Source organism: Cervus canadensis, chromosome 21 (assembly GCF_019320065.1).
Source record: "Cervus canadensis isolate Bull #8, Minnesota chromosome 21, ASM1932006v1, whole genome shotgun sequence".
NCBI classification, from domain to species: Eukaryota; Metazoa; Chordata; class Mammalia; order Artiodactyla; family Cervidae; genus Cervus; species Cervus canadensis.
In genome coordinates, this window is record NC_057406.1 from 51,340,176 (window position 1) to 51,355,970 (window position 15,795).

The window sequence follows — 15,795 nt, forward strand, 5'->3', positions numbered from 1 at the left end:
GGGGGCTGTGCTGCAAAAAACCGCAGGAGCCCAGGAGAGAAGGGGTAAGTGTCTATGAGTCCAAGAGTGGATGGCAGAAACAGAGATGGAAGGACAGATTCGAAAGATCTGCTGAAGACTGCCAGTTAACTCTCAGACATTCAGAAATGCTGCACATGGGCCAAGAGCACTGTCAGGAGCCAGACTATCTGGGTCTGAATTCTACTTCTGTGTGGCCTTGGGCAAGTTACTTATTAACATCTTTGGGACCAACAGCAGTACCTACCTTATAAGATTATTTTGAGGATCAAATGAGTTAACTCAAAACCCTTACGGCAGTATCTGTTGCACTGCAAAACTCAACACTGTTGAGTTGCTATTTATTATTACTACTACTATTATTATTTGCCTCATCACCACCACCTCTTCTCCCTCTTGAAACACCACTAAAATGACAGTAAAAGAATAAACTGCTCAAAAGGTCAAAGGAAATGAGAGCAGAGACATCAGCACATCAGACATTTCAACATGTTTTTGGAAAAGTTGGTGAAAGGAGGCCCCTGACTTAACAACACTGAGAACAGAGCCTGCAGGGGGACCCCAAAGACAGGAACTGATGAACCAGCACAGACCCCCAGAAAGACCCAGCCATACGAGGCACCAGGAAGCTACCACAGGATATGCTCCAGCAAAATGAGGTAGTATAGTCAGAAAGAGGAAGAGATGAGAGCCAGGAAACAGAGAAAGTAGCAAACTGAAGTCCCTGGATGAGCAATCAGAGCAGATCAGAGTAGGAGGCGGTAGTCAAAAAAAAAAAAAGTGAGAGATTATGTAAAACATTTGAGTTGTGGGGAAATAAATGCCTGCTTGATATCTGTGAAGGAACATTTAGGAAAAAAAACTAGATAGCTACATAGGAAACTAAGCAAATAAAAACTGAGATGATTATTAAACCGAGGAAAAACCAAATGCTGCACAAGAAAGAAAACAATGCACTACTTGCTTAAGAATGAACATGACCTGTGGAATCATGATGCAAAGAAGATGGTGAAGCAACCAGAGAGGGATCTTAGTGAGGTTAGGAAAATGAGGCTGGGGATGGGGCTGCATGTGTGGGAGGGCCAAGTCCTCAGTCCTCACAGCAGGGACAATGTCCAGAATTAATAAATTAGGGAACAGAAGTATGAGCACATTACTTAGGAACAGAAAGAAAATACCAAATACTTATACATATGGTAAAGAACCTGCCTTCAATGTGGGAATCCTGGGTTTGATCCCTGGGTTGGGAAGATCCCCTGGAGAAGGGAAAGGCTACCCACTCCAGTATTCTTGCCTGGAGAATCCCACGGACAGAGGGAGCCTGGTGGGCTACAGTACATGGGGTCACAAACACTCAGACACGACTGAGTGACTAACACTTTCACTTTCACATACCTATATATACACACGCACACAAACCACAGTCCTCAACAGCATCCCCAAATTAGAGAATTAGAAAAGGCAAAACCCTTTATTTCAGTTACGAAGATCTCCCACTGAGCTCAGTACTTCTACTAATTCTAATAAACAGGAGGAAAAGAGACAATGTCCAAACTACTCAACTATCATGTTGGGGACGACCTGCCCTGCCCCATCCTTCCCCACCTCCTCTGCAGGACCCTCACTGAGAGGGCCACCATCGCCTCTGGAGAGCTCGCCCTCCCCAGAGTCCTCCGAAGGGGCCCCTAATGGCCTGAGCATATGGCCATCCTAGCCCAGGTCACTGTGGACTGCACTCACTAGTTTCCTTGTGTGGCTTCCCACCTACGCTCCAAGCCCCTTGAGGACATACTCACAAGCCAAACCATTAGCATCTAACATGGCAGTGGCCCGATCAATGTTCCTGAATGACGCAGGGAGCGGGTAAATGAATGAATGCTTTACAGATACACACTGCAGGGTCCCAACACTGAACAGTCAGGGAGTCTTGAAAGCCAAAGCAATTTGGTTACTTGAGGGGGAGGGGATTAAATTTACCTCCTCTTACTCTTACCTGTAGACGGTTCCCAACTGGATATAATGAAAAGCATCAATCTTCATCAAGACAGCCTTCAAAAACACAAGCACACGCACAGGTAAATTAACACACCACAAATTGCATACTTAATGAAAGTTCCAGGTGTCATTGTGAATCCTATCAACATTAAGTTGTCGTACACAAAGAAACACACCATATGTTTTTGAAAGGTTTGCTTGCTAATTAAAGCACTGTGCAGCCCATTTAAGGAAATGATCTGTCTGCAAAAAAAAAAAAGATATGACAACCAGCTCCTCCTCAAAACATCGAAAATGACTATTTGGATATAAGTAGTATTGCCCAGTGGCTAAACGCATTCAGGCTCTTCCAAAGTGTTTTGGATAATTTAGTTCTGCAGCCCCAGAGAATATAATTTCAAATCAATTTACGCATTCAGCAAAGAAAAGCACCAAGAATACATTTTATTCCTGATGTGCTAAACTTAGAAAAACGTAAGAATCACACCTACCCGCTGCACGTCATAATGCAGTCCACGAATTGCAAAGTCTGGGTCATACTCATACTTCCTGATTTCCACGGGATACTAAGAAGGAAGAGAGGCATTGGTTTTAGCTAACGACGTACGTAGTAAGGTCAAGGTCAAGACAGCATCCACACTTGGCCTTTGTTCAGAGGCTGAGGCGGCTGGTGCACTTGGGTAGGAAGCTGTGGTCAGAAGAGACGGACCGCAGCTTGCCTCCTGCTTCAGGCCAAGCGCCTCCAGGCCACAGAGCCCTCTCCCCTTTATCTGCCCACACACAGGGAAGGCCTCAGCCCCCCAGCCTCCCAGGCCTTTCCCTGTTCTCACCTCAGCTGCAGGAATGCCTTAGCCTTCCTCCCCCTGGGGCCAGAGACACCCTGTCCCAGCACATGGTTCCCTGCTGTGGCTCCATTGCCGGTTCAGAACAATGGCCTGGCTCCCCTGCTGTTTGCTAGTCATAAAGCTGTCCCTCCTGGTGCACAAAAATCCCAGCCCCTTCTTCATCCGCTACTTTCCTCTCTCCCCAGATCTCAGAAGTAGAATCCCAGTGACCCCACTGGTAGCAGGCCCCACCGTGCCCATTTGACAGAAGGGACCTCAGAGGCTTCGGATGAGACGACCTGGCCCAGGCCGCACAGCAGGGGTGTGGAGGGGCATGGGGTCAGGGTCTCCCCGCTGCCCCTGCGCTCAGAGTGTGGACCTACCAGCCAGGATATCCACTCCTGCGACCAGGGAGGCTGTGTCCCACGACCTCCCAGTCATGATGGAATCTGCTCATGTAAAGGCCGAGGCCACCATCAGCCAGCACGCAGCCCCCCTGCGTGACTGCACTGCCATCTCCTCGTGAGCAGCCAAGGTCACGCGTGTGTGAGAACGCCTCCTGGAACTGCCAGGCTGACCCACACGCAGGGAGTAATTCCAGCCAAGCTGCACGAAGCGCTGAGTCAAATGTCACATTTGGGCTCATTTATCTAACACCCTTCACGTGTGCCAAGAAATCACTCAATGCTATTTATTTCCACTCCTGGGCGTTTCCAAGAATCCTGCACACCGTGCATGGTCCTTCATTTTTACTAACACACTTCACACACACAGACACACATACACGGAAACTCTGGTTGGGAACACCCTTAACAGTAACATCTAGTCGAGGAAGTCAAAGACGCTCCCATCAGCCAGGAAGTGACACGTCTCTCCAATGACCTACAGCTAGATTTTCTGGACTTATATAGCTTAGAAAGTGATCACCAGCCAGAAAAACATGACTCACCCAACGTGTCATGAAAATGACTGGTGTCCCTGACAGCAGAAGAACTATAAACAATAAAAGACCTTTACTTGAGGTTTTATTAAAAATCTTCTGATTTGAGCATCGTCTGGGTTTCCTTCAGTCCCTGGATTTGTTTTCATTCTGAGTGCAATCTGGACAGGCTAGCGTCTGCAGGCAGAGATCAAAGTTTCCCCTTAGACTGCTACAGAACTGTCCTTTAGAGCTTTAAGTAAAGTTAACACTAAAATGCTGCAGAGAAACGTGGGAATTCCATGTGCATAATTCCTAAATTCTGCAGCCGGTCCACATGCCCCCCTCCTGGATAATCAATCACGGAGCTCTGGACAGAGCTGCGAACCTCCACATTACAACACTGCCTGTGAGTTCTAAATATGATACGTCTGCTTTTCAGAGGTCTCAGTTTGATATGTAAAGTAACCTGAATTATGAGTCTAGTTAGAAGAGAGTAAAAGTGTATAGAAATAAAGTTCTCCAAAATCCACACAGAACATGAAGCCAGGACAGAACAACCTGCATCATGATACTCTCTTAACAGGTGGAATTCAATGAGTATGTCAAGTGTTCACAGAGCACGTACTTTGTGCCAAGGCCTGGGAATGCAGTCGTGAACAAAACTGACACCATCAGGACTACTTCCCTTGCGGTCCAGTGGGCAAGACTCTGAGCTTCTGCTGCAAAGGGCATGGGTTCGATCCCTGGTCAGGGAACTAAGATCCTGTATGCTGTGCGGCATAGCCAAAAAAACTAAAACAACAACATCAAAAAAAAAAAAACCTGACACCATCTCTGCCCCTAAGAAGTTTCCATCCTATGGTGGGCAGGCAAAACAAATCAACACTTGTACAGAGCTTCAGAGTGGTAAGTACTGCAGAAAGAATGCACTAAAAGGGTTTGGAAATCTGGGGGGGAGAAAAAAACTAAAGAGCAAGGCTTCAGGCTACCTGGAGCCAGGCAGCATGTTCCACCAGAGGAACTGGCAAGCACAGAGGCCCAAAGGTAGGAGCGTGTGTGGCGGTTCAAGGAGTAGCCAGGTGGCGGGTGTGGGAGGAGCGCAGTGAGGGCGGGCGGGAGGAGGCGAGGTGGGTGAGGAAGCCGGGGGTCCAGGAGCACTTCAGTGTCACTCCACGTGTGATGGGAAGGCTCGAGGAGATTCTGAGTCCAAAAGTCAGGTGACTAGTGCTTAAAGGTTCACTCTTGCTGCGGAAAGGAGGACAGACGAAGGGGCAAGAATGGAAGCAAGGGGCCTAGCCTAAGGCTACCGCACCATCGGGTGGGAGGTGATGGTGGCCTGGACCAGGGTTGAGGCAGCGTGGGAGGTGAGAAGTGGATGGAGGCAGGATATGTTTCAGTTGAATATCTTCTGAATGAGTGAAAAGAGAGCTCACAGCTGCAGAGACTGACTTCCTCTCACACAGGGCGGCACCCGAAGGGAGATTAAGACTCACCCCTGGTTCGGGAAGATCCCACGTGACACGGGAGCCACAACTACTGAAGCCCGCACCCTAGCGTCTGTGCTCCACAACAAGAGAAGTCACCGCAATGGGAAGCCTGCGTACCACAACGAAGAGCAGCCCCCACCCCACTCACCGCAGTGAGAGACAGCCTGCATGCAGCAATGAAGACCCACCACAGCCGAAAAAATAAATCCATCTTTTAAAAAAAAAGCTCCCACTCTCTTTTAACAAAAGAAGAGAGAATGGATAATTATGAAGAGGCTGGAACATTTACATCTGCTTTTAGGGAAGATGCTAAATTGCAAACTTGCTGCTCTATTACTGTGCATCTCAAAAGCAGATGTCTCTCATCTTCTCAAGTACTTTTAGTCTTTGGCAGAAAAAAAAAATGGAACCAAACTCAGTGCTTCCAACAGCATCGTGGAAGAATCATTTTCAGATCCAAAACCAGAGAAAAATTTGCATAAGCATAATTGCCTCTATTAATATGTCTGATATAATTAGTGTTAGGACATACTTCTTTTATCAAAGCAACAAACAGACATAATGGGAATGAAATTTCAACTATCTTAAATCAAGAAGCTTTTCTAATCAGAATGAGTATACCTTTCTTTCCCTTATTTCATCTCTCTTTGCCCTCAAATTTCATAAATTTTTAATCCTCATGAATATTTTATTTTCATCTGAACAATAAACCCATAGGATAGAAAGAAAAGGTGTTACGAATCCCACAAGGGGCAATGTGAACAGAAGACAGCATCTGTGCCTTGCAAATAGACAGACTGAACTTCAAATTCGAGGACTTCCCTGGTGGCCCAGTGGTTAAGACTTCACCCTTCGGGAGGGGGGATCAGGATGGGGAACACATGTAAATCCATGGCTGATTTATGTCAATGTATGGCAAAAACCACTACAATAAAAAAAAAAATTTACTCATTTAAAAAAAAAAAAAAAAGACTCCACCCTTCCAATGCAGGGGGCACAGATTTGATCCCTGGTTGGGGAACTAAGATTCTACAGGCCATGTGGTTTAGCCAAGAAATAAAAAATAAATAAATAATTTTTTTTTAAAGTTCAAATTCTGGTTCTGCCTTCTTTCTTGTCTTGTGGCTTTGAACTACTAGCTGAACTCGGTAAGTCTCACCTTGCTCAACTGTAAAACAGAGACACTCACTATCTGCAGGGCTGTCATGCAGATTAGCAATAACAGTAGTAACAGCTAATAACAATAGTAATAGCTAATCTTTATTGAGTGTTTTCTATGTGCCAGGCACTTCACATAAATCAACTCCTTTAATTATGACAATAACATTGTGAACAAAGTACTACTGCTGTGCCCATTTCACAGAGGACAATACTGAGGCCCAGAAGCACTAAGTCTGTTACTCAAGATTACCTAAAGGATAAAGCCTGTACTTTCAGCACCCAGCAGACAGTGAACAGACGGTGCTGTCAGCATAATGACTTCCGTTTTATAAGTAATATCACAGCAATGATATTTTATTTTTTAAATAAGTTTTATAAGTAATGTCACAGCAAACACTGCAGACGACCTGGAATTCAAACACCAGCTGCAATGCAAGACCCCTTCGGCTCGCTCTCCAGCAGGGCGGTGGGGCAGACCGGCAGACAGGAGAGCAGGGGCAGGACCACCTCACGCTTAACCTACTGCCATCCTCAAAGTCAGGGGAGAGGCCCGCAGGTCAGACAAAGAGAAGGGAGGCTCCTGAACAAATGGAGACATGCCGCTGGGCGGAGAGGAGCTAGAGGAGTTTACCTGATCAAGTGGCAGTAACTACAGAGAGCTTGGTGGCTGAAGGGAGTGTTACTTTGGGCAAGCACCATTCCTGCATTGTGAATAAGGACAGATGAGTTTCTTATTAAACCCACTAACAGCCAAAAGCTGAGAGGAATCAGGAAACATGCTGCATCAAATGGCAAGGACCCAAAACTTCTGGACCCTTTAACTACATTACTGAAGGTCTGCTATCCAGAACCAGGAAGCTGATGGTCACCCCCTGTTCCACACTAGTCAGACCCCACCTGCAGGAACAGCTTCAATTCAGAGCCTCATACTTGAGGGGGATAAACCAGAGCACACAGAAAATGGTGAAAAAGACTAGAAAGGAGGCCAAAGGGGAATGGCTGGGAAAACCAGGAATAATCCAACTGGGAAAAGAGAAGATCTGGAGGGCTTAACGGTCCAGTATAACATCCAGCCCGTGACTCAGATAGTCAAGGAGAAAACATTCGTGTTCATGATTTAGGTTTCTAGGCTACTCATGTCCACCCTTGCTCACCCCCAGCCCACCTCTGTGGATAAACTCCTTCCAGACTCCACTGAAATATTACCTTCTCGATTGTTTCCTCAGGCAGGAGGAATTCCTGCAGAGAAATTCCCTCAGGCAGAGAAAACGGTTCAAACCACCCTCCACACAGGTCTCGCTCTCTGTTCAGATGTCTGTAGGGCTCCACCAGGTGGAGGCTCCATAATTTACTTGCCCACAGGACAGACACCTCCACTAGACTCCTGGCTCTCCAAGGGTAGCACCTGGGTCCTACTCGCCTTCATCCTGCCTGCTTCCGTGACAGCTTAGCACAGAAGAGGCACTGAGTAAAGGATGAAGGAATGTGGGAAGGGATAAATGAAGGAAAAAGAAGGTATCAGTGGAAGAATCTCCCCAAGTTCAGAACACCTCTGGGAGTGATGCACTCCAGTCACCTCTCTCGGAATGCTGTGGGGGGTTTTCAAAGGGCACTGGTCAGACGACCTCTGAAGATGCTTCGCGTCCTGGTTCCTGAAATGTACTCCAACTAGACTAGAGAAAACCACGTTCAGTTTAGAGTGTTTCTTTCTTCCTTCTTTATTCTAAGCCCTCAGCAATACTATGCATCAGAAGACATTCAAATATTCCTTATCTAAGAATGCAACCAGGTTCAGTGATGAGGGCAAAATACTGCCCATGATTTGAAGAACTCCTTCTAACCAGAAATTAACAGGCTGCCCCTTCATCAGACTTTGGGAGGACCTATGTCACTTGTTCTGTGGGACAGCATAGTGCGAACGAGCATGGCTGAATCTCCACTAATGAGTAACTTGGGACAGTCTTCTATCAGAGACATCTAAAGATTTTTTTTAAACATACAACTACCTTCCAGGTACAAAGTTTCAGTCAGGCAAGATAAGTAAGTTCTGGAGATCTATTATATAGCATAGTACCTATAGCTAACAATATTGTATTCTACACTTGAAATTTGCTAAATGGGTGGATCTTAGTTAAGCATTCTTACCACACACACATGCATACACCCAACAATAATAAAGGGAGCAGGAGGAAACTTAGGTAAGTGATGGATAGTTTATGACCTTGATGGTGGTTTCATATACTTATCCCAAAACTCAATGAGCTTTATCTATCTATCTATCTATCTATATATATACACATGTGTGTATATATATATATATGTAAATATATATAGCTTTTTACATGTCAGTCATAACTCAAAAAAGTATTTTTTTTAAAAGACTATTTTCCAGACAGTCATTTGGAATGGAACCACATCTGCTCATACATTCAGCAACAATTTACTAAGTGACATCTACTGTGCTGGCTGAGGTCGGGTCAGCTCAATCCCCACGGGAGGACGGTGGGGGAGACTGGGAGTCCCTGTGGTCTTACCCGGTGTTCGTTGATGAGAAGGTCCCGAGCAGCATTAAATATCAATGTGTGAAGGTGTTTTGAATAAAACACCAAGGTGTAGTCATAATCAAAGCCATAGATTTCAATGTCTGACAGGCTCATCTCATTGTTTGAGAAGATGGCATCTGGATTTAACAAGTTGCTCATAATTGAAGGAACCAGTTCTAGAAGTAAAGGAGGAAAAAAGACATTATACCCCATGATAAATAAAGGTTAGCATGACAAAATGAGTAAACAAAATGAGTGAATTAAAGCACAAGAGTAATTAGCTTTACCTTGAAAACATGATGCTAAGTGGAAGAAGCCAGTCACAAAGAGTCGCATATTGTAGGATTCAATTTAAATGAAATGTCTAGAATAGGCAAACCCCTTGAGACAGAAACTACATTAAGTGGTTGCCTAGAACTGGCAGGATGGAGAGAAACAGACTGAATGCTAATGGGCATAGAGTTTCTTTGGGGGGTGATGAAAATGTTTTAAAGTTGATTGTGGTGATGGCTGAACAGTTGTTTTGATGATACTAAAACCCACTGAATGGGAAACTAAGAGAGTGAATTGTATGGTAGGTACACAACATCCTAATGACTGTTATAAAAAATAATTTGCTTCAACATCACAAAAAGATTTTTCTTTATAAAACAACATATGCCAGTTATAGATTTTAGAAGCTAGAGAACCATGTAGATAATTAAGTATCACTCATCATACATCATCCAGAAAAAAAAACTGTATGTATCTGCTACCAATATTGTTCTACGTATATAGTGTACATAGTCGACCTCACATTGTACACACATCTTTGTATCCACTCTAACATTCCATCATAATGTGTTCTATTGTTACAGAGTTTCTGAGAATATAACTTTAAATCATCATATATGATTGATATATTGCGCCAAATCAGCCTTTTACTCATACACATTTATGACTTTTCCTATTTAAGAAACAAAACAAAAGGAAAAAAAAAAAAAACTTCACAGTAATAAGTACCTTCAGATGTTCACCTTTGCCTTTCTGGTGATTTCCTCCAGACAGATTATTAGAAATGTAATTAACCCCAGGATATCATCAGGGTACCCTGGATTCAATGTTCGTTTCGAGTTCCTGTTTTAAGCAGTTCTATTTGTAAGGATTGCTATTTCATGACTTCTATCCTTTCTTGAAGGTTTTCCAAAAACTCATCTTATCATACAACTTTCATGAGTTCACCACACCCTTTTAAAAATCCAAGATGCAATATGGGAGATCAGTGATTTTATTTTCCAACATCTTGAAACATTTTGCTATTTTCCCATTGCAGGAATCATTTCACCACTGTGAATACGGGGTGGGAGGTGTGGGTGGGTGTATACTCAGTCGCTAAGTCATGTCTGACTCTTTGCAACCCCCTGGACTATATGCCAGGCTTCTCTGTCCATAGGATTCTCCAGGCAAGAATACTGGAGTGGGTTGCCACTTCCTTCTCCAGGGGGTCTTCCCAACCCAGGGATTGAACTTGTGTCTGCTACATTGACAGGTGGATTCCTTACAAGTGAGTCATCTGGAAAGCCTATTTCATCATTATTTCTCAATTATTCCCACCCATGATTTTTAATCTGCCTGCCAATGCAGGAGACATGCGTTCGATCCCTGGGATGGGAAGATCCCCTGGAGAAGGAAATGGCAACCCACCCCAGTATTCTAGACTGGAAAATTCCATGGACAGAGGAGCCTGAGGGCCCATCCATGGGGTCACAGCATCAGACACGCCTGAGTAACTGAGTGTGCACATGCACAAAAAAGCAAGAGAATGACATGAACTTGGCCAAGATATTGCAAAAGTAAAAGAAATTATCACTACAACATCACCCTTCAGTTTCCTCATTGCCCCGCCTGAAGTATCGCATCATTTTCAAGAACGTATATCAAAGAAGTCTGAAGATACCATCTTTGCAGTCATTTCCTTAGCTTTCATGAAACACAGTTGAGAATTCACTGTGTGGAATTCTATTTTCCACCCAGAGTGGCAAAAAGCATCAACCTGTCAGAAGAAGGCATCTCACAATTATCAGATGAGTCAGAAGATGAACGCAAAGATACAGAAAGCAACTCTCTAGAGCCTAGTAATGATGGAGAAATTAATCACACAAGTGAAACAGACTATGAGTCTTCAATAACCACATCCCAGATGAAATTTAGGATCAGGGGCTGCATACTATATTTTTAAAGACAAGGAAATATAATATTGTCATCCAGTCATTTCACAAGTAGTCATTTAACACAAAGAACCTCCTCATGCAACATTCTGTGACAAGAACACAGACCATCCCATTTTGCTAAAAGGATATGGGACAGCACTCTCTCACTTTTTATAATGCTTGTGAACCAAAAATTTACCTGAAGCAGTTCATCAATAGACAAATGCTGAAGACAGGTGACTTCATGGAAATAGGTACAAAACCTCCACAAAAACACATGCACACAGAAATAGGTACTAAATCACCACAAAAACACATGCACACAGAAAGTGAACTGTCCACATCTTATGAATGAAATTGAACCATGTGTATTCTACTACTCTTTACATTAATAAGAACCACCTCTGACTCCATCATAAGAGCTAACAGTTATTAAGGTCTTATTTTTATTAAGATCTTAACCATGTATTAGGGGCTTCCCTGGTAGCTCAGATGACAAGGAATCTGCCTGCAATGCGGGAGACCTGGGTTCGATCCCTGGGTTGGGAAGATTCCTTGGAGAAGGTGATGGCAACCCACTCCAGTATTCTTGCCTGGAGGATCCCACAGATAGAGGCGCCTGGCAGGCTACAGTCCAAGGGATCACAAAGAGTCGGACGTGACTGAGCGACTTTCTTTCTTTTTCTTCTTACCATGTATTACATACTCGGAAGCACTTTGTATCACCTCATTTAATCCTTATGACAACCTTAGCAAGCAAAAGCTCTATCATCCCCATCTGATGTAAGAAAACATTAGAGACACACAGAAATCATACAATTTACTGAAGGACAGACAACCACTAAATGGCAGAGGTAGGATTTGAACCTGGGAAGTCTGGCTTCAGAATCTACACTCTTGATGCTCCTCTGCAAGATTAGGGGAGTCAATAAGCATTTGAGAAGCACGTATTTATGTTCTAAATAAAATGGAATCAATCTTTCTTCATTTTAATGCTTACTATAGAGTCTACAGTGTTCCCTCCTCCCCTCTGCTCACTTTTTTCTCACATTATCCACTTCTAAAGAGCCACCTGAAATATCCAAGAAGTATTACTTTAACAGGGTGACAACTCTAATTAGGGGACCATATGAGCCACAATGACATATTCTGAGCATTTCAGAAGGCTCCTTACACCTGTTGGGTTGGATCCCATTGAGAACCTAACAGAAGCCATGGAATTCTCTCCCCACAGAAAAACACAAACACAAACCTTATGGAAAACTTCAGGGAGCTTGACTCCGAAGCCTATTCATGGTCACCAAGTAAGATGCCACATTACACTAACTTTAAAACCAAGCCTTCACATCCCCACACAGCATATCCAGGCCAAAGACAGCAAATGAAGGAATGAACAAAAGAATGAATTTCTCTCCCATTGATAACCTAGACATGACTGAGTCTACTGAAAATCAAGCAGTCAAGATTCACCAATGATTCCATTTCTTCATTAGATTCTTTTGCCAAAAATCAATGAGATAATAACCTTGGTCTTGTTTTTCTTTTCTACAAATAAGATTCATCTGAAGATAGGAAACACATTTTAAGAAACTTGAAGGCAGACAGTTCACAGGAACTAGTCCTGAGGAAGGGAGAAGCCAGTGGCTCTTTAGCATCCAACGTCGAAGAGCATCTGGCCTCACATTATCAACAGGTCACTGCCCAGGATGTCACTTTCCGAATAGGACCACATAGCACTGTCCGAACAAAGTAAGTGAAGAGGGATCACTTACAGAATGACCAGAAGCTCCTCTTTCACAAATGACCTTTCCAAGGGAAGTTCTCACAGCCTGCTGCCATTAGAAGTTTCCATTTAGACCTGGTGCTGGCAGGAAAATCTCTCTCCCTTTCTGCTACCTGAGAAGAGTATGTGAGGCCCTCAAGGAAACACGACTATGCTGGAACACGGTTCTGACAGTCAGCACATCTCCAGGGGCTGCCCAGGAATGAATTCTCCACTGTCGGGAAAGCCTGCGATGTATCCATCACATGAACATCACCAGAAAGCGTGCGTGTTTAATTAGTCATCACTTGAAATAAACACCAGGAACATCAGCAGCTTAAAAGGAGCTCAACACCCCATGCAACCACTTCAAGAAAGTGCTAAGAATTAATGTAAGTCATTACAAGGCAAAAGAAAAGAACACCAACCACTCAGACAGAGAGAAACGATCTGTCTAAACTGTGGACTCCAAATATAAACAGAAGGGCCTTTGACTAGTCAGTTATGTACTTGCCCAAAGCAGAGACAAGAGTGGGTACAAATTTAGAGAGCAAATTCCTTTTGCACTCAATGGATGATGACACAATGAGGACAAAGACGTGGAGAGACAGTTCTGTCACTCTGCCCAAAGCTCCAACCATAGCTGGGTTCCCAGGGAGCCACCCTGAGCCAGGAGGTGACCGCCTTTCCCCAGGCAGGGCGGCAAGCTGGGCACCCCCTGCAGACTCACAGGTACCCACTTGCTCATCCCATGGAGCGCTGGGACAACCAGTACACCACCTACAGGCATCATCTGTGAGCTTTCTGAGACTCTGTCTTTGCTTATTTTTATGATGGTAAAATATGCATAACATAAAATTTACAATTTGAACCATTTTAAGTGTACAGCACAGCGGCACTAAGGTGATTCACACTGCTGTAAGACCATCACCACCATCCTTCTCCAGAGCTCCTTCCTCTTGCAAAACTGAAACTCCACACCCGTTTCCACACTAGCTCCTCATTCTTCCTCCCCCAGCCCCTGGCAATCACTGTTCCACATTCTGTCTCTAGGAATGTGACTCATATACGGAGAATCATAGAGCAGCTGTCTTCTGGGGCTGGCTTATTTTATTTAGCATAATATCTTCAAGATTCATTCATGTTGGGGCATGGGTCAGAAGTTCACTCCTTTTTAAGCCTAGGTAATATTCCATTTTATGTCTATCCACATTTTGCTTATCCATTCACCCACCAAAGGACATTTAGACTGCTTCCACCCACTGGCTATTGTGAATAATGCTGCTATGCACATGTGTGGTCAAATATCTCTTTGAGCCCCTGCTTTCACTTCTTGAGGGTATATATCCAGAAGTGGAATTGCTAGCATATGGTAAATGGGATTGTAATTTTTTGAGGAACCATCATACTGTCTTCCACAGCCACTGCACCATTTTCTGTTGTTTGGGGTCCTGGTTTTCTCGTTTGTAAGATCACCACAGAAAAATTCCTTCCTTGCCTTAATTTTATATTTACTACTGACTGAGAAAATGAATGAAATCAGAACTTAGGTACAGAGTCAGACATTTTCCACCTGTTTAAGGGAATATTGTTAAACTGTGTAAATATCTAAGTTTGGGAAATACAATCTTTGCCAAGTACTTCGTGATGGTACTTTTCTGAACCCTGTGATGTTCAGAAATGCACAATGACTCTTCTTAAAAGGTCTCCAGTCTAACAGAGCAGCGCATGGGGGCAGCGCTGAGTAGAAATCTATGGCCTGAGTCACATCAAGAAACACTCATAATGTCCTCAGAGAGGCAACATGACTGTCCCTCAGCCCTTGGGGACACAACCCTGGGAAGCTCTGAAGGGATCCATTCCCTGTTCTCAGCACCATCCCAGGAACAAGTCAGATAAATCAGGAGGAGAGGCGTAAGGGATGAGCTGAACCAACGGAGGTCCTCGAGGGAGCCTGTGGTGGGCAGGGACAGGGTGCCCTGGCCTTCTGGGCCACCCGATGTGGCCAGGCCACTTCGCGCTCACTCACATTCTCTCCTTCCAGGCACTTGGGGATTACAACCCTCTCTTCACCCCTTATCCTGGCCACCCACTTCTGCTCTGGCCAATAGGCTGTGGGCAGAAGGAAGACAGATCACCTTCTGGCCACAGCACGCGCAGTCCCCCACTCTATCAGAGAATCGTGCACGAGGCTTCCGTGATACACACAGCAGGGGATGGAGGAGACCGACAAGCTGGCAGGCCAGGCCACCGCATGCAGCACAAGTGCCCTGCAGAGGAGCCCGAGGCTCCAGAAGACAGTGCAGGAGAGAGAAATAAACTGTGGTTATATAGCTGCCTGTATTCAGCCACTGAGATTTCTGGTGTCTGGTCACCGCAGCACAACTCAGCCTAATCTCACTGCCGCACCTTCTACTTCTCCAGTATGCTCAATTTTTCTGAGAAACTACCCCACCCCAGCACTCAGACTGTGTGGTCTTGGGGAGGTTCTGTTTCTGACTCTAAGAGGAAACACGTGACCCAGACCTGGTCAAAGAGAACCCAAACCCCAGAATCACCAACATGCATTCATCTGGGACAGCCACAGAACACCCTCTAGCCAAACATCTTCATATGTCCCCTGAAGCCACAGGGAACCAACTGAGTCCAATCAAGAAAATTTCTGGATTTATAAGGGAATTTCAAGAAAGAAACATTCGTTTTTCCCAAACCTGGACCTAAGAGGATATAAATCTGGAGATATGAGGGGGTCACCTCTAGGAACCTAAAAAAGAGGCCAGTGGGGAAGAGAGCAAGGTCAAGACACAGAGAGAAGCCAGCCGACCACATCATCTGAACCTGGATCAAGTCATGCTTGAAGCTGCACCAACCCACAAAATATCTCTCCAAGTTTC

The 15,795-nt window shown here is 44.6% G+C and overlaps 1 protein-coding gene across 1 annotated transcript in view; it reads right to left on the reverse strand.

The window, feature by feature from the left end:
• Window positions 1-15,795, reverse strand: part of NT5DC3 (5'-nucleotidase domain containing 3) — a 63,394-nt gene that overhangs the window by 31,512 nt on the left and 16,087 nt on the right. Inside the window, exons 2-4 of the mRNA XM_043440286.1 lie at window positions 8,942-9,126; window positions 2,505-2,579; window positions 2,012-2,067 (exon numbers count right to left, since the gene is read on the reverse strand). Of these exons, the coding sequence (XP_043296221.1) occupies window positions 2,012-2,067; window positions 2,505-2,579; window positions 8,942-9,126 (316 nt within the window). The remainder of the gene's footprint in view (window positions 1-2,011; window positions 2,068-2,504; window positions 2,580-8,941; window positions 9,127-15,795) is intronic.